The following is a 15,832-nucleotide window of genomic DNA, read 5'->3' as shown; positions in this document are numbered from 1 at the left end:
ATTATTCAGTGGCGTCACATAGATCATACATGGGTAACTGGCGGCCCCGGGGGCCACACCTTCACTTAATGCAGCAGGTAAATATCAGAATATAATATATATGATATATTAGTGATTCCAGCTGCTCCAATTTCAAACATGCAAACATGACCCACTTTAATTAATTCAGGCTGTATTCATTTAGTATAAAGGACTAAAATGTTATGTATTTTTTTTTTATGTGCAATGTATTTGTATTTAACTTTATAAAGTTAACATGAGTATAACTAAATGCATTTGAAATTAAATCAATATGTTACATTTCAGGATTCCAATTAAAAAATATCCAAAATTAATTCAAGATTCCAATTCTCTGCGACGCCTTTTGAGCTTGTAGATCTGCTATTTTTGCTTCTTTTGTATGAGATACCAGAATGACAAAGTAGGACGTAGCGAGATGCAATGTGGCCCTCTGGAGTGAAGGTGGAAATATAGTGGGCCTCTCCATCATCAAAAAGTTGCCCACCCCTGACATAGATTAGTCCCCCCAGGAATCCGGAGAAAAAGTCTTGATTCCGCGGAGAACAATCCTGATTCTGCAGAATTCTGCGGAGAACAATTCCGCGGACATTAAAAAACAACCTAAAATTACCAGTTATCAAGCTAAAAATTATATAGTTCTAATAATCAAGTAAAACCCTTCATGAAATAGCTACAATTGATTCTAATTAGTGGTTAGAATAATCGAATATTCAAATAATCATTTTTGAGAATAAAAATCTAATACAAAATCTATTCTTTTTTTAAATTGTTATTGTTTTTAATAATTACTTTCTGTTGCAAAGACTATATTGTCATCCAAACCATGCCCATAGTAATCACATTTTAGAGGATAGCCTACCTACTACCTAGTATGGGTGTAATATTTATTTATTCTGGCCGAGAAATCCGCGGGTGGTCGCGAATTCTGCGATTAATTCCGTGATCGCGGAATCGCGGATTCCTGGGGGGACTAATAGATAGAAGTCACATGGGTGGGTCGGCGGAGCACACTCACCTTGTCCAGCACTACATCACTGATAGGAGGGAGGCCCTCAGGCTTCTGGACACAAGCGGGCATGAACTGGAAGCCCAGGAGAAAGTCCCTGTTGTACTGGCGCTTCCCGTTGGACTCTGCCAGGTCTGGAGCAGAGATAGAGGGCACAGAGAGTCATTTTGTAGAAACTTATGTCTTAGGCGTAGCTCGGATCAAAAGATTTGAAGACAAAATCGTTTTAAGCCCGCTTTGATTTATACCAGGGGTCTTCAACGTTTTCAGGCCAAGAACCCCTTAGCTGAGAGAGAGATGACGCAGGGACCCCCTCTACATATTGTATAAATGTGTGATGCAGATTTTCATCAATTTCATAGAGAGATTCATAGACTTGTTTGACAGCACTGTCATCAGTCTATGTTGGATTCATGTTAATGTGTATTTTCAGACATTTAACGACTTAAATCGTCGATATTTTGTAAACTTGACCTTTCACTATGTACTTGGTCTGCTCTTTTTTACCGCTAACCTATTTGCCGAAAACAGCAGATCTACAAGCTCGTTGAGAGCTTGCACATCTGCTATTTTTGGCTAAAGTTCTCCTCGGAATAGGGATGCGAGTGTTCAAGTTGTTAATTTAAAAGAATTATCCTATTACACAAGGATTTGGCAGCCCCCCTGTAGTAACTCTAAGGACCCCCCCAAGTGTCCCGGACCCTCTGTTGAAGACCCCTGATTTATACGACGGTGTTGCCCGCTGATCCACAGGGTCAGAACTACCCCTTGGAATGAGAAATCTGGAGAGAGAACAATCAATCGAGCCATTCCACCACAGGGTGTTCCTTAAGTGTGTACAATGTCCAGCTGGGAGGAAATAGTAGAAAGCCGGAATCCAACCAGGTCACAGGGGCAATATAAAGGCGCTTGGAGCTTTCCAATAATGGCTAAAAGGGATTGTTACACACTTTATGGCTGTAATAAAATGTGCAGGAAATGATTATGAAAGGCCTCCATTACTTTAAAATATAAATAATAATAATAGGGCAAATACAGGGGCCTATAATAATAAGCAAATACACCAAAACAAGTTAAAAGAAATAAGCATGTCTTTGAACTCTACAGTGGCTAAGTATGATTGTTGTGACACAACATTAATGTTACAAATTCACCACAAGCACTGAGTGAACGTTTCTGATAAAAGTCGTAATACTCCAAATCAATACAGTAATCATCATGATGAGCAGCTTGCAATAACCCATAAATATAACCCCACACATGAGACTTTTAACGTGCCATTATTCTGCTGTGATAAACTTGCTTGCTGGAACAACTGGTGTCTGTCAGGAAAAACTGATCAGATATAACACGCGATGATGAGCATTAATGTAAACGATGTCGAACACAAAAATGACCAATAAAAACACAGCAGTAGTAATTGTATAGTCAGAAGCGAAATACCAATGGAACCAAGATAAAGACCGATGGTGTGGTGGCTAAATACAACCACTGGCTGTACTTTGTATGCACACTTTAGCACAATAAAAGGGATGAGATAGATGCAAGTGTAAGTATCAACAAATTGGAGTGAACTTGTAGTGTGACTAACTAACTGTGTTGTTAAGATAGGTTGCATGTTGCACATGCTCAGTGCTCACAATGTATACATATTTAATATGACACTGCGACAAAGCATTACAAACTAAAAAACAACATTGGACTTAGCAAACTGTACAAATATGGCAAGTGTCTGACAGGCGTGCACACACGAAGAAGTAGTGAGTAAACGGTTGATCTTTCATTTTTGTGAAGTAGGCTCTGCTCTGTTGGCTGCAACAATCATTAAGATTCATACTTGCGGTATCACGCATCGAAAAATAGCCGAATACAAGCTAGAAACGTTGTGAGCTTGTAAGTCGGTATTTGTGACGGGCAACACTGTTGTGCGATGGAGCATAAATTATGCTTCAGGATGATCAGGAAGTGCAGCTCACCAATACGGCAGTTAAAAAGTAGCCAGCTGGCATCCTTTGGAACTACATCTGTTATGTTTTGTATGCATTATAATGTGTTGTCTAAAGTCTGCTTTTTAAGCGTCTATGTTTGTAGCAGGGCCAATCCCTTCAATTATGCCATACGCAAAGTATTTTGCGTATGGCATATTTTTTAATATTGTGTAAGGAGGACAACTGTAACACTCATTGACCATACATGAAGCTAGTTAGCATTTTAGAAACGTTTTCTTTTTTTTTTACTGATTAGGTGCATGGTCTACCTATGTTATTGTTTTTCTAGATTGATATTCCTATGCATTTGTTATATTGTTGTTGATGTACTGACATATTATCTTGCTTATTATAGTGATGTATTACCTGCTTATTGTAAGTCGCTTTGGATTAAAAGCGTCTGCTAAAAGCCTAAACTATAAACTGTAAACTGTAAAGCTGGTTCTGGTGTGTCCCTCTACCTTCTATGTCCTGGCTTGGCCCCGTGGAATTCTCCTTGTCCCCAGGGGTGACCCCGCTGTCGCTGCTCTCCGTCTCAGAGGTGTGGCCGGCTCCGTTCCTCATGGGCTCCAGCTCTGTCTCGCCGTTCTCCTCTGGGGTGGCGGGTTTCTCCTCAGCCTCCGGTCCAGGAGATGGAGCTGGAGATGGAGCAGCAGGTACGGCGACCAGGACCGGGGCCGGACTGGAAGCTGGAGTTAGAGGTGTAGGACTGCTGCTCAGGGGAGCAGAGTGCAAGATCTGGTCTCGAACAACCGGCTCTACTGGCCTGGGCTCCTCCTGTTGGAAGCCAAGTGACATGTTTAGATTAATAATCATTAACTGTGCATGTACAAAACACACTCAACATGAAATCCCATATGCAATACAAATAGAACGTAAATATATCCAAATGACGCTGCATTCATGATTTGAGGCATTTTGTTCAAAGCGAACCACTCCTGCAAACTTTAGATATAAATCTTAGCCAATCAGGATGGCATATGAAAAATGCTACAGATCGATCTTGATCACATGACTATAGAGATAAAATGTGTGATGTTTGGACAAAATATGTAGGAGTAATATAAAAAAAAATGTTTTGCAAAGATTTGCTTCCAGGTTCTTCGCTGGCATCCAGGGAGTGTGAGTGCAGTTTTGCTGCATCAAGCTAATGGTGTCGGAAATTAGCTTCTCACAGACAGACGGACGGACGGACAGATGGACAGGGTGCAAAACATAGTCTACTCTCGGTCATAAATAATGGATCGCTCTACAATAGTTTATAGATGCTGAAATCTGTTAAACTCTGAGACGACATGAAAATAAATGTACTTGTCAACTGCCAGCGAGAGTGCCCTGTTAGGGATATACAGTACTGTACTGACCAGTTCTGTTGTTACATTGTGAGCTTGTTGATCTGCTATTTTCGTCAAATCGCCTATTATGACACACCCAGCATTGGGATGGTTCATTATGGTTAAATACAAGAGTGCTTCACAAGAACAAAGCTTTTTTCTCTCCAATTTAGATGATCAAATACGATCCAACTTTTTGTTTCACTTTCACATTCGACCACAGCATGAAAAATAAATCCAGAGCACCAGCATAGTAATGACATCATCTAGGGACCACATTTTAAACAAATGTTAAATCCTGTGGTATGCATATAGTATATATTTAGAGCAAGGACTTTTAAGAGGAGGATGAGATGGGGTTTGTGAGAAGAATAGGTGCGTAGTGAGTGAAAGAGGATGACAGAACGGACCAAGCAGAAGTGGGGGAACAGTAAACACACGGGCACGGAAGAAACAGAGGGCGGAGAAAGTGCAGGAGAAGGGGATGTAAAAGAATCGTAAGAGTGCACAGTAAGAGCCTCAGTGTTAATTTATCCTCTGCACAAACGTAACCAAATGGACCCATATAAGTGAAGGGAAACCTAGCTGATATTCACTCTAAAGGGCTTTGTACACAGGCGTGATTTTCAACCATTGCATTTTTTTCCGTTTGCTGCATAATTAAAACACATTGGATTTGGTGCGCAATGCTGTGTGGAATCCACGCTGCGGATCCGAAAAGGAGTCATAAAAGGAGTGATGAGTTTATACAGCATGCGAAAAGACGCACAAATCGAACTGGGTTCAATTGGGGAAAAAACGCACTACCGCAACCACTTCCCGCACGGCAAATTTGGAGCAGGTGTGCATGAGGTCAAAGAGAATCACTGTTTTCTTTAAAAAAAATGAAATTGTCTGTTTTTGCAGAAAATCGCGCCTGTCTGCAAAGCCCTTTAATCTTCAGAGAGATCAATAATATAGTGTTGCAAAAATGCCCTATTTCTGCGATATATTTCTCTGTGAAATATTGACGTAGTGAATAGAATACATCAAACGAGGCTTTTCACGCCATCGACATAATACGTACGCCCAATGACATGAAACAACGATCTCAAATCAGAAAAATGGGACGCAGGTTGAAAATCTGTTATCCTCTGACACCAAGTATTTTACTGTGTAAGTAGGACAAGGGAGTGAGATAGATGGATTCCCTGCCAAGAGTGGGCTCTGAGTGAACATGATGGATAGCTCTAAGGTAGAAGAGGCTGAATGCGTCGGGGAGAGGCAGACACCAAGTAGGATTAAGGACTGACGATGAAAAGAGCAAGAAAGAGGGAGAAAGGGAGGGTGAGATAGACCAGTGGTTCTCAACCTTTTCTGGCCACGACCCCCCAAAATAATCATATTTTAACTGGGTACCCCCCACCCTAAGAATTGAGGCATTACATATTGTATAGGCGTTGTGAGTATGTAGATCGGCTATTTTCACAATTTCTGCCTCTGTTTCATTTGTCATTTTAGAGGTATTAAAAAATCCTTCAATATTGTCACTTAAGAAATGTGCATATACCGGCCTCTATACACTTAAACTTTGTTAGTTTGTTTACCGTTAAGTAAAGGTTGAGAACCACTGAGATAGACGGACAAAAAAAGCAGGAGAAAGGGAGAGGGAAGACTGAGATGGAGGGACGGGAGGTGCTTTCACACGGAGTGGGGCTTCAACAAGATGGATAGGCCAACTCCTGCTTGATGTCCTCAGACCATAACAAAACCCTGCAGTCATCTGCCTGCGCTCCGCTCACTGCCACACATGTGGAAACATTTTCCATTTGAACAGTTGCCCACATAGTGCCTTTCAGTTCCTCGCCGTTCTCAGCACCCCACTCTTTTCTGCATGTCTTGCCTTCCAAAATGAGATATTCACCATTTGAGGAAAAAAAGATGCTTACACTACTAGGAAGACGCCCTAAGGGCGAGAAGCCCTTTAGGGCAAGGTCGCGCACAAGGGATGCCTGCACATGGGTGTGTTGCACGCATCCGCCTGGGTGACAGCAGACTGCTGGCCGAGCGCTTGCGCTTTGGCATGAGATCAACTTTGACCAAAAAATGCACAGACCTCGTTGGTTAAGTTGGACACAATGTGGCCAAAATGTGGCCATATTTTCCCAAATATAGCGATGACTGACATGTCTGACATCATAGAAGTTTGACGTCATAGACCACATGAGACTGACACAATATGTCCATATATGGGCATTCCCAGATATGGGCTATGTCTCCATATATGGGCATTCCCAGCAGTGTTGTTTTTGACAGCAAGTTTTGATTTAGTTTTAGTCATAGTCTTTTGAATAAAATGTCTTTTAGTTTTAGTCATAATCTAGTCACCTGAAAAGTATTAGTTTTAGTCTAATTTTAGTCGACTAAATATCATACGATTTTAGTCGACTAAATCTACAGTTGATTTAGTCAAGTGAAATGTATTTTGGCAGGCCTTGATGGCATCATAATGACTGATTTTACACTTGGTTGCTGCGATGCGTTGTGAGCTTGTAGATCGGCTATTTTCAGCATGCAAAACCTGAGAGAACCAAATATAAAATTACTCTCTTCTCCACTAGTCCCTCCCTAACGTTTTAGTCTAGTTTTTATTTTGTTGACGAAATTGTCAATATATTTAGTCTCAGTTTTAGTCATCACAGCTTAGTTTTTATTTCGTTTTTATTTAGTTTTCGTCATTGAAAAAAACGCAGTCGACAAACATTTTTAGTCATAGTTTTAGTCGACAAAATCAACACTGATTCCCAGATATGAGCTTAACCGATTTAGTGCCATTCCCGAGATATCTCGCGAAATGTACTCGAGTATCTGTAGTGCCATTCCCGAGATATCTCGCGAAAAGTAATATATTACTGTAACGGCGGATACATTACCGAGAACAATGGCCGGAGGTCCGGAGACGAAATCCGTCGCTGATTTCGCATCATCACGGCTCCACAAGCACAAAATAGTCCCATCCATAACATTGAGGTGGACGGGGGATCTCATCTTTAATGTCCATTATCTCAAAACTACACTTTAGAAGCTAGGATGGAGGCAGATGCTCGCTTATGTTACACAGTTATAAAAGCTCCCGGTCCGCCATTACACAACTCCACGTGGACAAGGATCGGTTCCGGCGCAGGACCCGATGACGTCAGACCGGAAGTGATTGCGCTGTGGACTTTTGGCCTTCAAAATAAGAGTATGGCCGTTAACGGGGCCTGAGTGAGGCACTCTGGACTTTATAATCCGTTAATGTCTGGGGCTCAGAATGAGTTAATATTGATGGCATCAGGGATCTCCATATATGGGCATAAAAGGGATTGTATTAGTGTCGTTAACCTAACAGGGCATCATCTGGGATATAATAACAACGTTTCCGGGCCGGGTAGCGGGTACAATGTAGGCTGATTAGTAAGGCCAACGCTGAGCTGGTCGAGTCATCATTGTGATGTCAGAACAGGTCAGTGAAAATTCATTCTGTCTTGGCCATTCATTTGAATCATTGTGATGTCAGAAGAGCTGAAGACAATATTTTTGCATTTTAGAGGATGCAATTATTTATACTTTAGTGAGCAATGGAAGTTATTGTACTAAGCCCAAGAGCGATTGTAAGTGAGCAATTGCCAATGTGTGTGTGAATCTACACTGGCTTCATCATTTGATGGTGGTTCACCTATTAGCGCTGATTCTACGAGGCATCAGGATGCATCTATATTTTCGATATTACTGCACATGGTGACCTTTGTGTAAAAATCGATACGAGCAAACAGAACAATGAATCCTTGTCATACGACAGTGTCGCTCACCGGAAAAATGCACATCCCCAAGCTCACAGTGTGTCATGGTGAAGCTGCACTTAATGTACCTCCAGGGGAGTCACACTAAATTCTGGGCCCTGGGTACAAGGATTCATTGACTGGGAACGCATTATTACGCGTTATTTTGTGCTTTTAACTATTGAAAAATAGCAGACATACAAGCTCGCAACGCGGCACTCGAACCTATGTTTCCCATCTCAAAATATTTAGTTCCAGGGACCCCCCAGAAGCAAAATTTGAGTTACAAACGTACGCTTAAAAAATGCATATCGGTATATTCAAAGATTTTCACACATTTTCACGACATTTCAAAAATAGCAAATCTACAAGCTCGCAGCGCGGCACTCGGTGCAGCGCTGTGAGCTTGTATATCTACTATTTTTCAATAGCTAAAGTATAAAATAATTAAGGCCCCCTCCTCCACCTTTTTGCCCTGGTAACTCAGTCCCACTTTTCCCCCCCTTGTGACGCCCCTGTTTACCTCATTCTCCTTCTGCAGAGCGTCTTCGGCAGGGCCCACTTCATTTGGTTTCTTCCAGGTCTTTGGTGAAGCAGGAGCAGCTTGACATACTGCGGGAGGATAGAACAGTGAATCACACATAATTATTATGACAGCCATTTTTTACCACTTGAACCCGTATTCTGGGGCCAACGTTCGGCCAAAAATAACGAGGGAGCTTGAACGTTTGGCTATTTTTGGCAAAGATATTTTAGTCCTTGGGAAGAGTACCTTAGTCCTAACGTCAAACCCAAGAAAGATTTGTTCAGGGTTCCTTGAGGGGGTCCCAAATGTACCCTTGCAGGTCTGTAACCGAGTGTACAAATGGAAACACAAAGACTGTAAGGGTCCATTTGTACACTCTCAAGAGTTAAAGGGGTCTTTGAAATTAAAACGTTTGAGAGCCACTGGGTTACACAATGAGAACTCAAAAGAATAATAGTTTTTGGGTGATAAAGAAGTTACCTGTCATCATAAAACAAATTCTATTTGACACCGTTCTGACAGTGAGCTGAGATCAGCATTGAGTTCCATCTGGGTGTGCCGGTATGGAAAAGACCTGCTGAGTCACAATGCACTTTACTTTACTTGGTTCCATACATTCATTGGATCAGCGAGGTCACTTGAATAAGCTACATTATGCAGAATACTGTAAAAGTAAGTCTAACTGGTCACATTATAATGATCCATCTGTCATAGTAGACTGGAAGATCTTCTTAGTTTAACAAATAAGGGCCTGTTTCTAATTATGGCCTGATGATAAAAAGGCACCAAATCATGTACAACAGCACCACTGTCATAATTCTAGCAGATATGTTATTTAGTGAAGATCTTAACTGCTTAAACCCCATACGTTGTTGAGCGGAGTCCCTCAGAGCTCTATACTAGTGTATTTAATTTTTTAGCTCTAAATTAAATATCTTCACTGAAAATACCCGATCTACAAGCTTACAACACATCAACGAGTTATACACTTGTATATCTGCTATTTTCTGCAAAGGTTTTCCCCAGAATAAGGATTGTTGGGGTTTAAATGGTTAATGGTTTATATGCAACTTTGCATTTGATACATCATTCTGAAACAATATAAATTATAATAAAAACCTGTTACCAATTGTATCCATCTCTAATAAATAGCTATTCAATATTTACAGGTTACATTTTCTTTCTCTTTTATAGTCAAAGCATTTCTGTTCCTACTTCTACAGTATGTGACAGTGAGTACTGGATACCTGTAGTGGGACTCTTCCTGGTGAGTACTTGATTCTGGGGCTCTGTCTTGCAGTCAGTCTCCACCCCTGCTTTGAGGGGGAGTTCTTTAGTGTCTAAGGGCTTGCTAGGCTCACTGGCCTCCGATGGGGCCTCCGCCGTGGCCTGCACTAGGGGCGGAAGGCCGGGAGGAGGCGCCGGCATGGCCGGGGCAGGGCGAGAGGGCAGGGTGACTGGCACCACGGCCACAGGCGCTACAGGGGCAAGGGTAGCAGCAACGGGTACCTCCGGCCTGACGTCAGAGGGCAAAGTCTCAGAGAGGGCCTCCCTAGGAGCAGGAGCAGCCGAGGCCTGGGATTGGTGGAGTACAGCGGGGACCAGAGGAGGAGGTTCCTTCACTGGGGTGTCCAGCTCAGACACCACAGCATCCGCCAGCCCGTTCAAGGCCTTGGGTGGAGTCGGGGCTGGAGACGCGGTTGGTGTGCACGGGGCTTCTGGAAGAGGCTTGTCCATGTTGAGCGTCTGAGGTGGCACCGGAGGAGGCTTGGCCTCCCCGGCTGAAGAAGACAAGGTGGCAGCCAACGTGGCGGGCTCCCCCGCTGACGGCCGCCGCTCGCTGGCGTTGGCCGCAGGAAGCAGGTGGGCAACCGGGGCCACCACCGGCTCCGGACTGGGAAGCTCTGGTTCAACAATAGGAGAGGGGTCAATGACAGGTACGCTGGCCTCTCGTCTCTCCACTGGGGGTTCTGGCTGTACGAGCCCAGGTGAGGAAGACTTGGGAGCAGCTGGCTCAGATTTGGGTTTGTTGTCTACAAGAACAAAGCACAGAATTCAATTAGAACCAGTAGATCAATCAATAAAAAGGCATGTCATTTTTCTGCAAATACAATCGTTATCTTAAGATATGATCGTCCCACTCACTTATAACAATTTAATTAAGAAGTTCAGTTTCAGGCTACATTTCACCCATTGTCAGCCTTCTGATAGGTCCCTGACTGACCAACCAGCAGGCTCTTTCTGCCTTGTCCCGCCCTGGTTCTGCCTTTTTTATGTTGAATTCTCTAAAACGTCATTTTTGGAGAAATAAAAACATGGCCAGTCACTTTACTGCACCTGAGAGGCTTCTTTTTACTGAAACCAAGTTTAAAATGAGAATTGAACAATAAAAAGCAACTGAATTTCAATGGTAGTGGATGGAGAGAAAGGACTTTTGTCCCACAAGGACACAGCAACCAATGGGTGCGAAGAGGGGCAGGACAACGGGTGAATTATTTTGTTCAAATGCAAGTGTATTGTAATGTGTCTGGTAGTGATGGGAAATTAACACAAACTCTGCCATCAAAATACCCCTTTGTACCCCTTCTCTGCCATGCCCGTAGAGCCCGTAAATGTAATAAAAATTAATTAAAAAACATTTTTTTATCGAAGCGCAACTAAAATAGGCCGGAACTAATGCTCCGTGATCGGTTTCTACACGGACACATTATTGAGCGGACACCTTTAACACAATTAGTGCCTCTTAATCTGAAGGTTGCTTGGTGCCTCGGTGCCACGCCGTTTCCTCCATAGGCCGCCGCTATTATTTTGAAGGGCTGGAAGGGGGTTGTTTTTGTTTTTTTGGATTATCACTTGACGGCAACGATTACGTCATCTAGTCACATGACAGTGTGGGTCCAGAAGGGAAACATGGCTGCGCGCATCCCGTGTCTAGAGTGTGCAGAGTGGAGCCCCCTTTTTGTATACAAATGTCTTTTATGAGTTATTGAAGTTTCTTTATGGGCCTCTCAATGGATTTACTATGGAGGAGCTTCACTTCGCGTGCACGCCCGACGTGCGTTGTAAACAAATCGCGGACATTGCCGATGCGGGCGGGACCGGAGCGACGTACAGTAAGTGATAATATCTTTACTGTATATACAGTAAGATTCACAGTCCTCACCGTCAACGGCGCCATGGTATTAACCCTTTCAATGACGGTGAGGACTGTCAACGGCAGCAGAACAGTTAACATTGGAGTCCCTGAACCGGAAGCGGAAGTCCGTCCTCTATTTTGGCCCAGCTTACTGTCTACACTCCGCGGCTTACAGATGGAGAACTTATTGATCAATTGAAAAAGTTTCAACGGATTTGAGAAGCTGATGGAATACGCGAACACACGAGCAGTGTCCGATCACGCACGATGGGAACTGGACGAGCGCCCACGTTAACAGGTAGGACTCGGAGAAGCCGGCAGTGAAAGACATAGAGAAATTAACGGGCTTTACGGCCGTAAACTACGAATGAGTTAATTAATTTCAGTGAACGAATCATTTAGTTCACGGTAATGATCCGTTTAAAGTAAACGATTCGTTCACGTTCACCATTCATAGCGCAAACGTCCTGTGAAAAACAATCGCAGGAGCGTTTTTATTACACCGCGAGTACAGCCCGCCCTCCCGCGTCGTGTGCCGGGGGATATTGGGGGGAACGAAAGTGTGAAAGACACATTTCAGGGATTTGAACGAATTGTTCACGACTCTCGCTAATGATTCAATTCTTGTGAACGAATCACTCATGAATCACTTGTGTCTGGCTGCCTGACCATTGTTGGCAAAACAGACAGATGCAGACCATGTTGCCAGAGATCCCACACCAATATATCGGTGTTGATCTGCAGTCTGCATAATACGCAACTCCAGAAAAGTGTAATTCTTCTAAAAACCTAATCTCCTGTATAGGGATGACTAAATATACTGCTTAATTATGGTAAAGGGAGACTGCTTTGCCGGCGTTGCATCATGATTTATAGTTTAAATTAAAGTGGAAGTTTTTCTTTCAGCAATGCACGTAGAAAGCAGATGTGAAAGCAGATTTCTCTTGAGAAATACTGGATTAATCAGTATCACAAAAATAGAAATGCAACTAGAAAAAGGCATTCAGTGGAGCACAGATCTCTGCCAGAAGGCACACCACTACTTCTCTCCATGGTTGTGGTGATTATGATTATGGGGTTGTGCTTGTTTATTAAAAGGCACAGAGCAATGGAGGTGGGGGGATAGGCTACAGTATGTATAACAAAGGATGCTGACCATTATTGACTTGTTTGTACAGGACCAGACGGAGAACACGAGTCAGCGGAATGCAAATGAAATGTCTGTCCAACTTGACCTAGTTGTTAGAGCAGGCAGTGCAAGAGATTGTCTTACTACCTGACAATCCAAGGTAAACTAGACAATTTCAGAGCTTGCAAAGTGTGGTTGCCCTGACACAAGCACTTCGTATTCGTGAGTTGCAGTCAGCGGGACCCATAGAGGTTTCAGGGAAATAGTGTTTATTCGACACATGGTTTACCTTTTTGCATTTTGCGTTATATTCAATGATTTACATCGACTTGAGCAACATGGTATTATTACCTAAGCCTTAAGGCATACATTATAGACATTTTCATGTGTTTTATCTTATTCTTTTGAAATGTCCAAAGAATCAAATATGAGAGGCTGTCAAAGAACATTCTCAGAAGCAGGGCTGCTGTTATTTGATTGCGCAAGTGATTTCAAGACAGTGCCAATGATGGAGGACAGAAAAATGTAAAACATTGAATTCTCTTTTAAAAACAAACTTCTGTTCGGTTGGGAGACTTCTGTGATTACCATGACCAAAACCACATCATTTCACAAGGGCTTTTGCCAGCTGAGGGTGTTTTCTGATTATTTGAGGGAAAACAGTAACATTCTTGTTGCAATATGTTAAAGTACTACTAGCAACATATTGTGGCTAAATGCTTATGGGGGGTGCGGGGAGGTACAAAGTGGTCCATTTAGATCCTGGTGGTCCCAGGCCTCACACTGAGAGCCAGTGATTTATCACATGAACAATGAAGATAGACCAATGACATCGCCCACTGCAAGATGTGAATAATGGAAGCCAGGCATAAACTCTGGTGTTTGGATTTCAACTGTTAAAACCATTTACACACATAATGATAGACGAATGGAAGTTATATGGAAATATTTACCGTTAACTTACGGTTGGTATGTTGTTTACCAGTTTTCCACCTGAGTTGTTACATCACAACTCAACTTGGGTATCATGGACCTTGTCACTCGTTCAAGTTAAACCTTCTGGCAGTTTAAATACAACTTTACAATTTGATGAGGACCCAGATAAGACCTAGACAGTCAAGACATTTCCATAGACCTCCATTATAAAGAAAGAATATTCATAGGTTATTCAATATATAGTTGGTTATTACTAAAAACCAAACAATGTATGACTGTTTTTCATCAAAGTCAGGGGTACTCTGATTAATGTAATGCCATGTGGATTCAAATGTATCATCTGTGGATTTGACTCAAGGACATAGGGTTAAAAACATGAAGTGTATTTTCATGATAAAAATGTTGATGAATTTGAATTTATGTACTGTACTTTTTTTTTTTACATATAAGGTTTTGCATGACAACATGCAAAACAGAGATTAACAGATATTTCGCAAGAATCTTTTGACCACCTTACTTCTTCTTTTCCATCACGTGGACCATGCAAGGTGCACACGTCTAGAGACTAGGCCCCCAGTGCACACTAGACGAGGCACAGTTCCATAATATATCTGGGGGGAAAACTATGGTAAATTCTATCCCTTCTGAATGGGTTACAAGAAGCGACAGGCCGACAGCCACTGTCAGGGCAGAAACCTCTTACAGTATATCCAACTTTCAAATTTGTACCTTTTTTCGTAAAGTAAAGCCCTGCTTCATCATACAAGACTGTCGCACAAAACTAGTGAAAATAGCAGATATACAAGCACACAGCGCCTCGTGATGCGCGGCATTGTGTGCTTGTAGATCAGCTATTTTCACCAGTTTCAATCATTTTTTAAATGATAAATACGAAACGGTACAAACCGTTTTGGACATACAAGGTTTCCAGACGACAACAACGCTATGTTAGTAACATGGTCTCAGATGTTTCCTGAAAAACCTAATCCCATCCAAACAGGGCTTATGTCATGAGTGGTAGAAAGGGAGGGGAGGGTTAGGGCAGTGGTTCTCAACCTGTGGGTCAGGACCCCCCAGATGATTAACTTAATGTGCAACATTGTTTTCTCATTCAACAGTAAACAAACCGACATGAAGTTCAAGTGTATAGAGGGTATCTGCACATTTCTAAAGTGACAATTTAAGGACTTTTTAATACCTTGGCTTTAACATTGGCCAAATTGTCAAATATTAGAGGCAAACTAGTTATATTATTTTCACAATAGAACCGTGTCATACTAATGTAACGCCTCAACTCTTAGTGCTCGTTAAAATATGATTATTTTGGGGTTCACGGTCTGAAAAGATTGAGAACCACTGGGGTACAAGATTGAGAACCACTGGGGTAGGGGATGGGGGTGTGGGCAGACCTGTGAGAACCACTGGGGTAGGGGATGGGGGTGTGGGCAGACCTGGCCCAGGCTTGCTGTCTGCAGCCACAGCTGTGTTGGGGGGCTGCTGGGACTGGAGCGGAGGCTGAGGCTGTGGCTGCGGAGGCTCCAGGGCAGCGTAGGATCCAGAATGGAACTGCTGAGGCTGAGACTGAGGCTGTGACTGAGGCCGAGACGGAGGCCGAGACGGAGGTTGGAGCTGCTGCTCTGGAGTCTGGCTGCGGCCCGGCGGCTGCTGCTGCGATTTGAGGTAGAAAATGTGAGGATAATGAGGATGCGGCCATAAAAACTAGCAACACAGAAAGACACGCGGACAAACAGTCGCAGAGATGCAGGCAAGAAAAAGGCACACACACACAAGCAAAAAACAAGCCCAGCGCGGAGGAAAGCAGCAAAACGGAGCAGATCGGTGGGGTATGGGTTAGGTAAACGTAAGGACGTGACGACAGAAATGAGAGAAAGCGCGAAGATCAATTTGCAGTAAAGATTGGTGGGAAAGAAAACGGAGAAAAGAGGAAGGTGAAAG

General features: G+C 42.8%; 1 protein-coding gene across 17 annotated transcripts in view; it reads right to left on the bottom strand.

The window, feature by feature from the left end:
• Nucleotides 1–15,832, bottom strand: part of eif4g3a (eukaryotic translation initiation factor 4 gamma, 3a) — a 108,623-nt gene that overhangs the window by 39,030 nt on the left and 53,761 nt on the right. For 15 of the 17 annotated variants that reach the window (XM_080729056.1, XM_080729043.1, XM_080729055.1 and 12 more), the window contains 5 exons: nt 15,286–15,544; nt 9,923–10,708; nt 8,673–8,761; nt 3,477–3,792; nt 1,037–1,161 (listed from right to left, as the gene is read on the bottom strand). In XM_080729056.1, coding sequence (XP_080585182.1) covers nt 1,037–1,161; nt 3,477–3,792; nt 8,673–8,761; nt 9,923–10,708; nt 15,286–15,544 — 1,575 coding nt within the window. The remainder of the gene's footprint in view (nt 1–1,036; nt 1,162–3,476; nt 3,793–8,672; nt 8,762–9,922; nt 10,709–15,285; nt 15,545–15,832) is intronic. The other 2 variants (XM_080729047.1, XM_080729052.1) reach the window with 2 other exon arrangements.

This window comes from Nannobrachium achirus (genome assembly GCF_963921795.1).
Source record: "Nannobrachium achirus genome assembly, chromosome: 6".
NCBI lineage: Eukaryota > Metazoa > Chordata > Actinopteri > Myctophiformes > Myctophidae > Nannobrachium > Nannobrachium achirus.
Note: the sequence above shows the minus strand (reverse complement) of the source record. Positions and strands in the feature narration are given on the sequence as shown.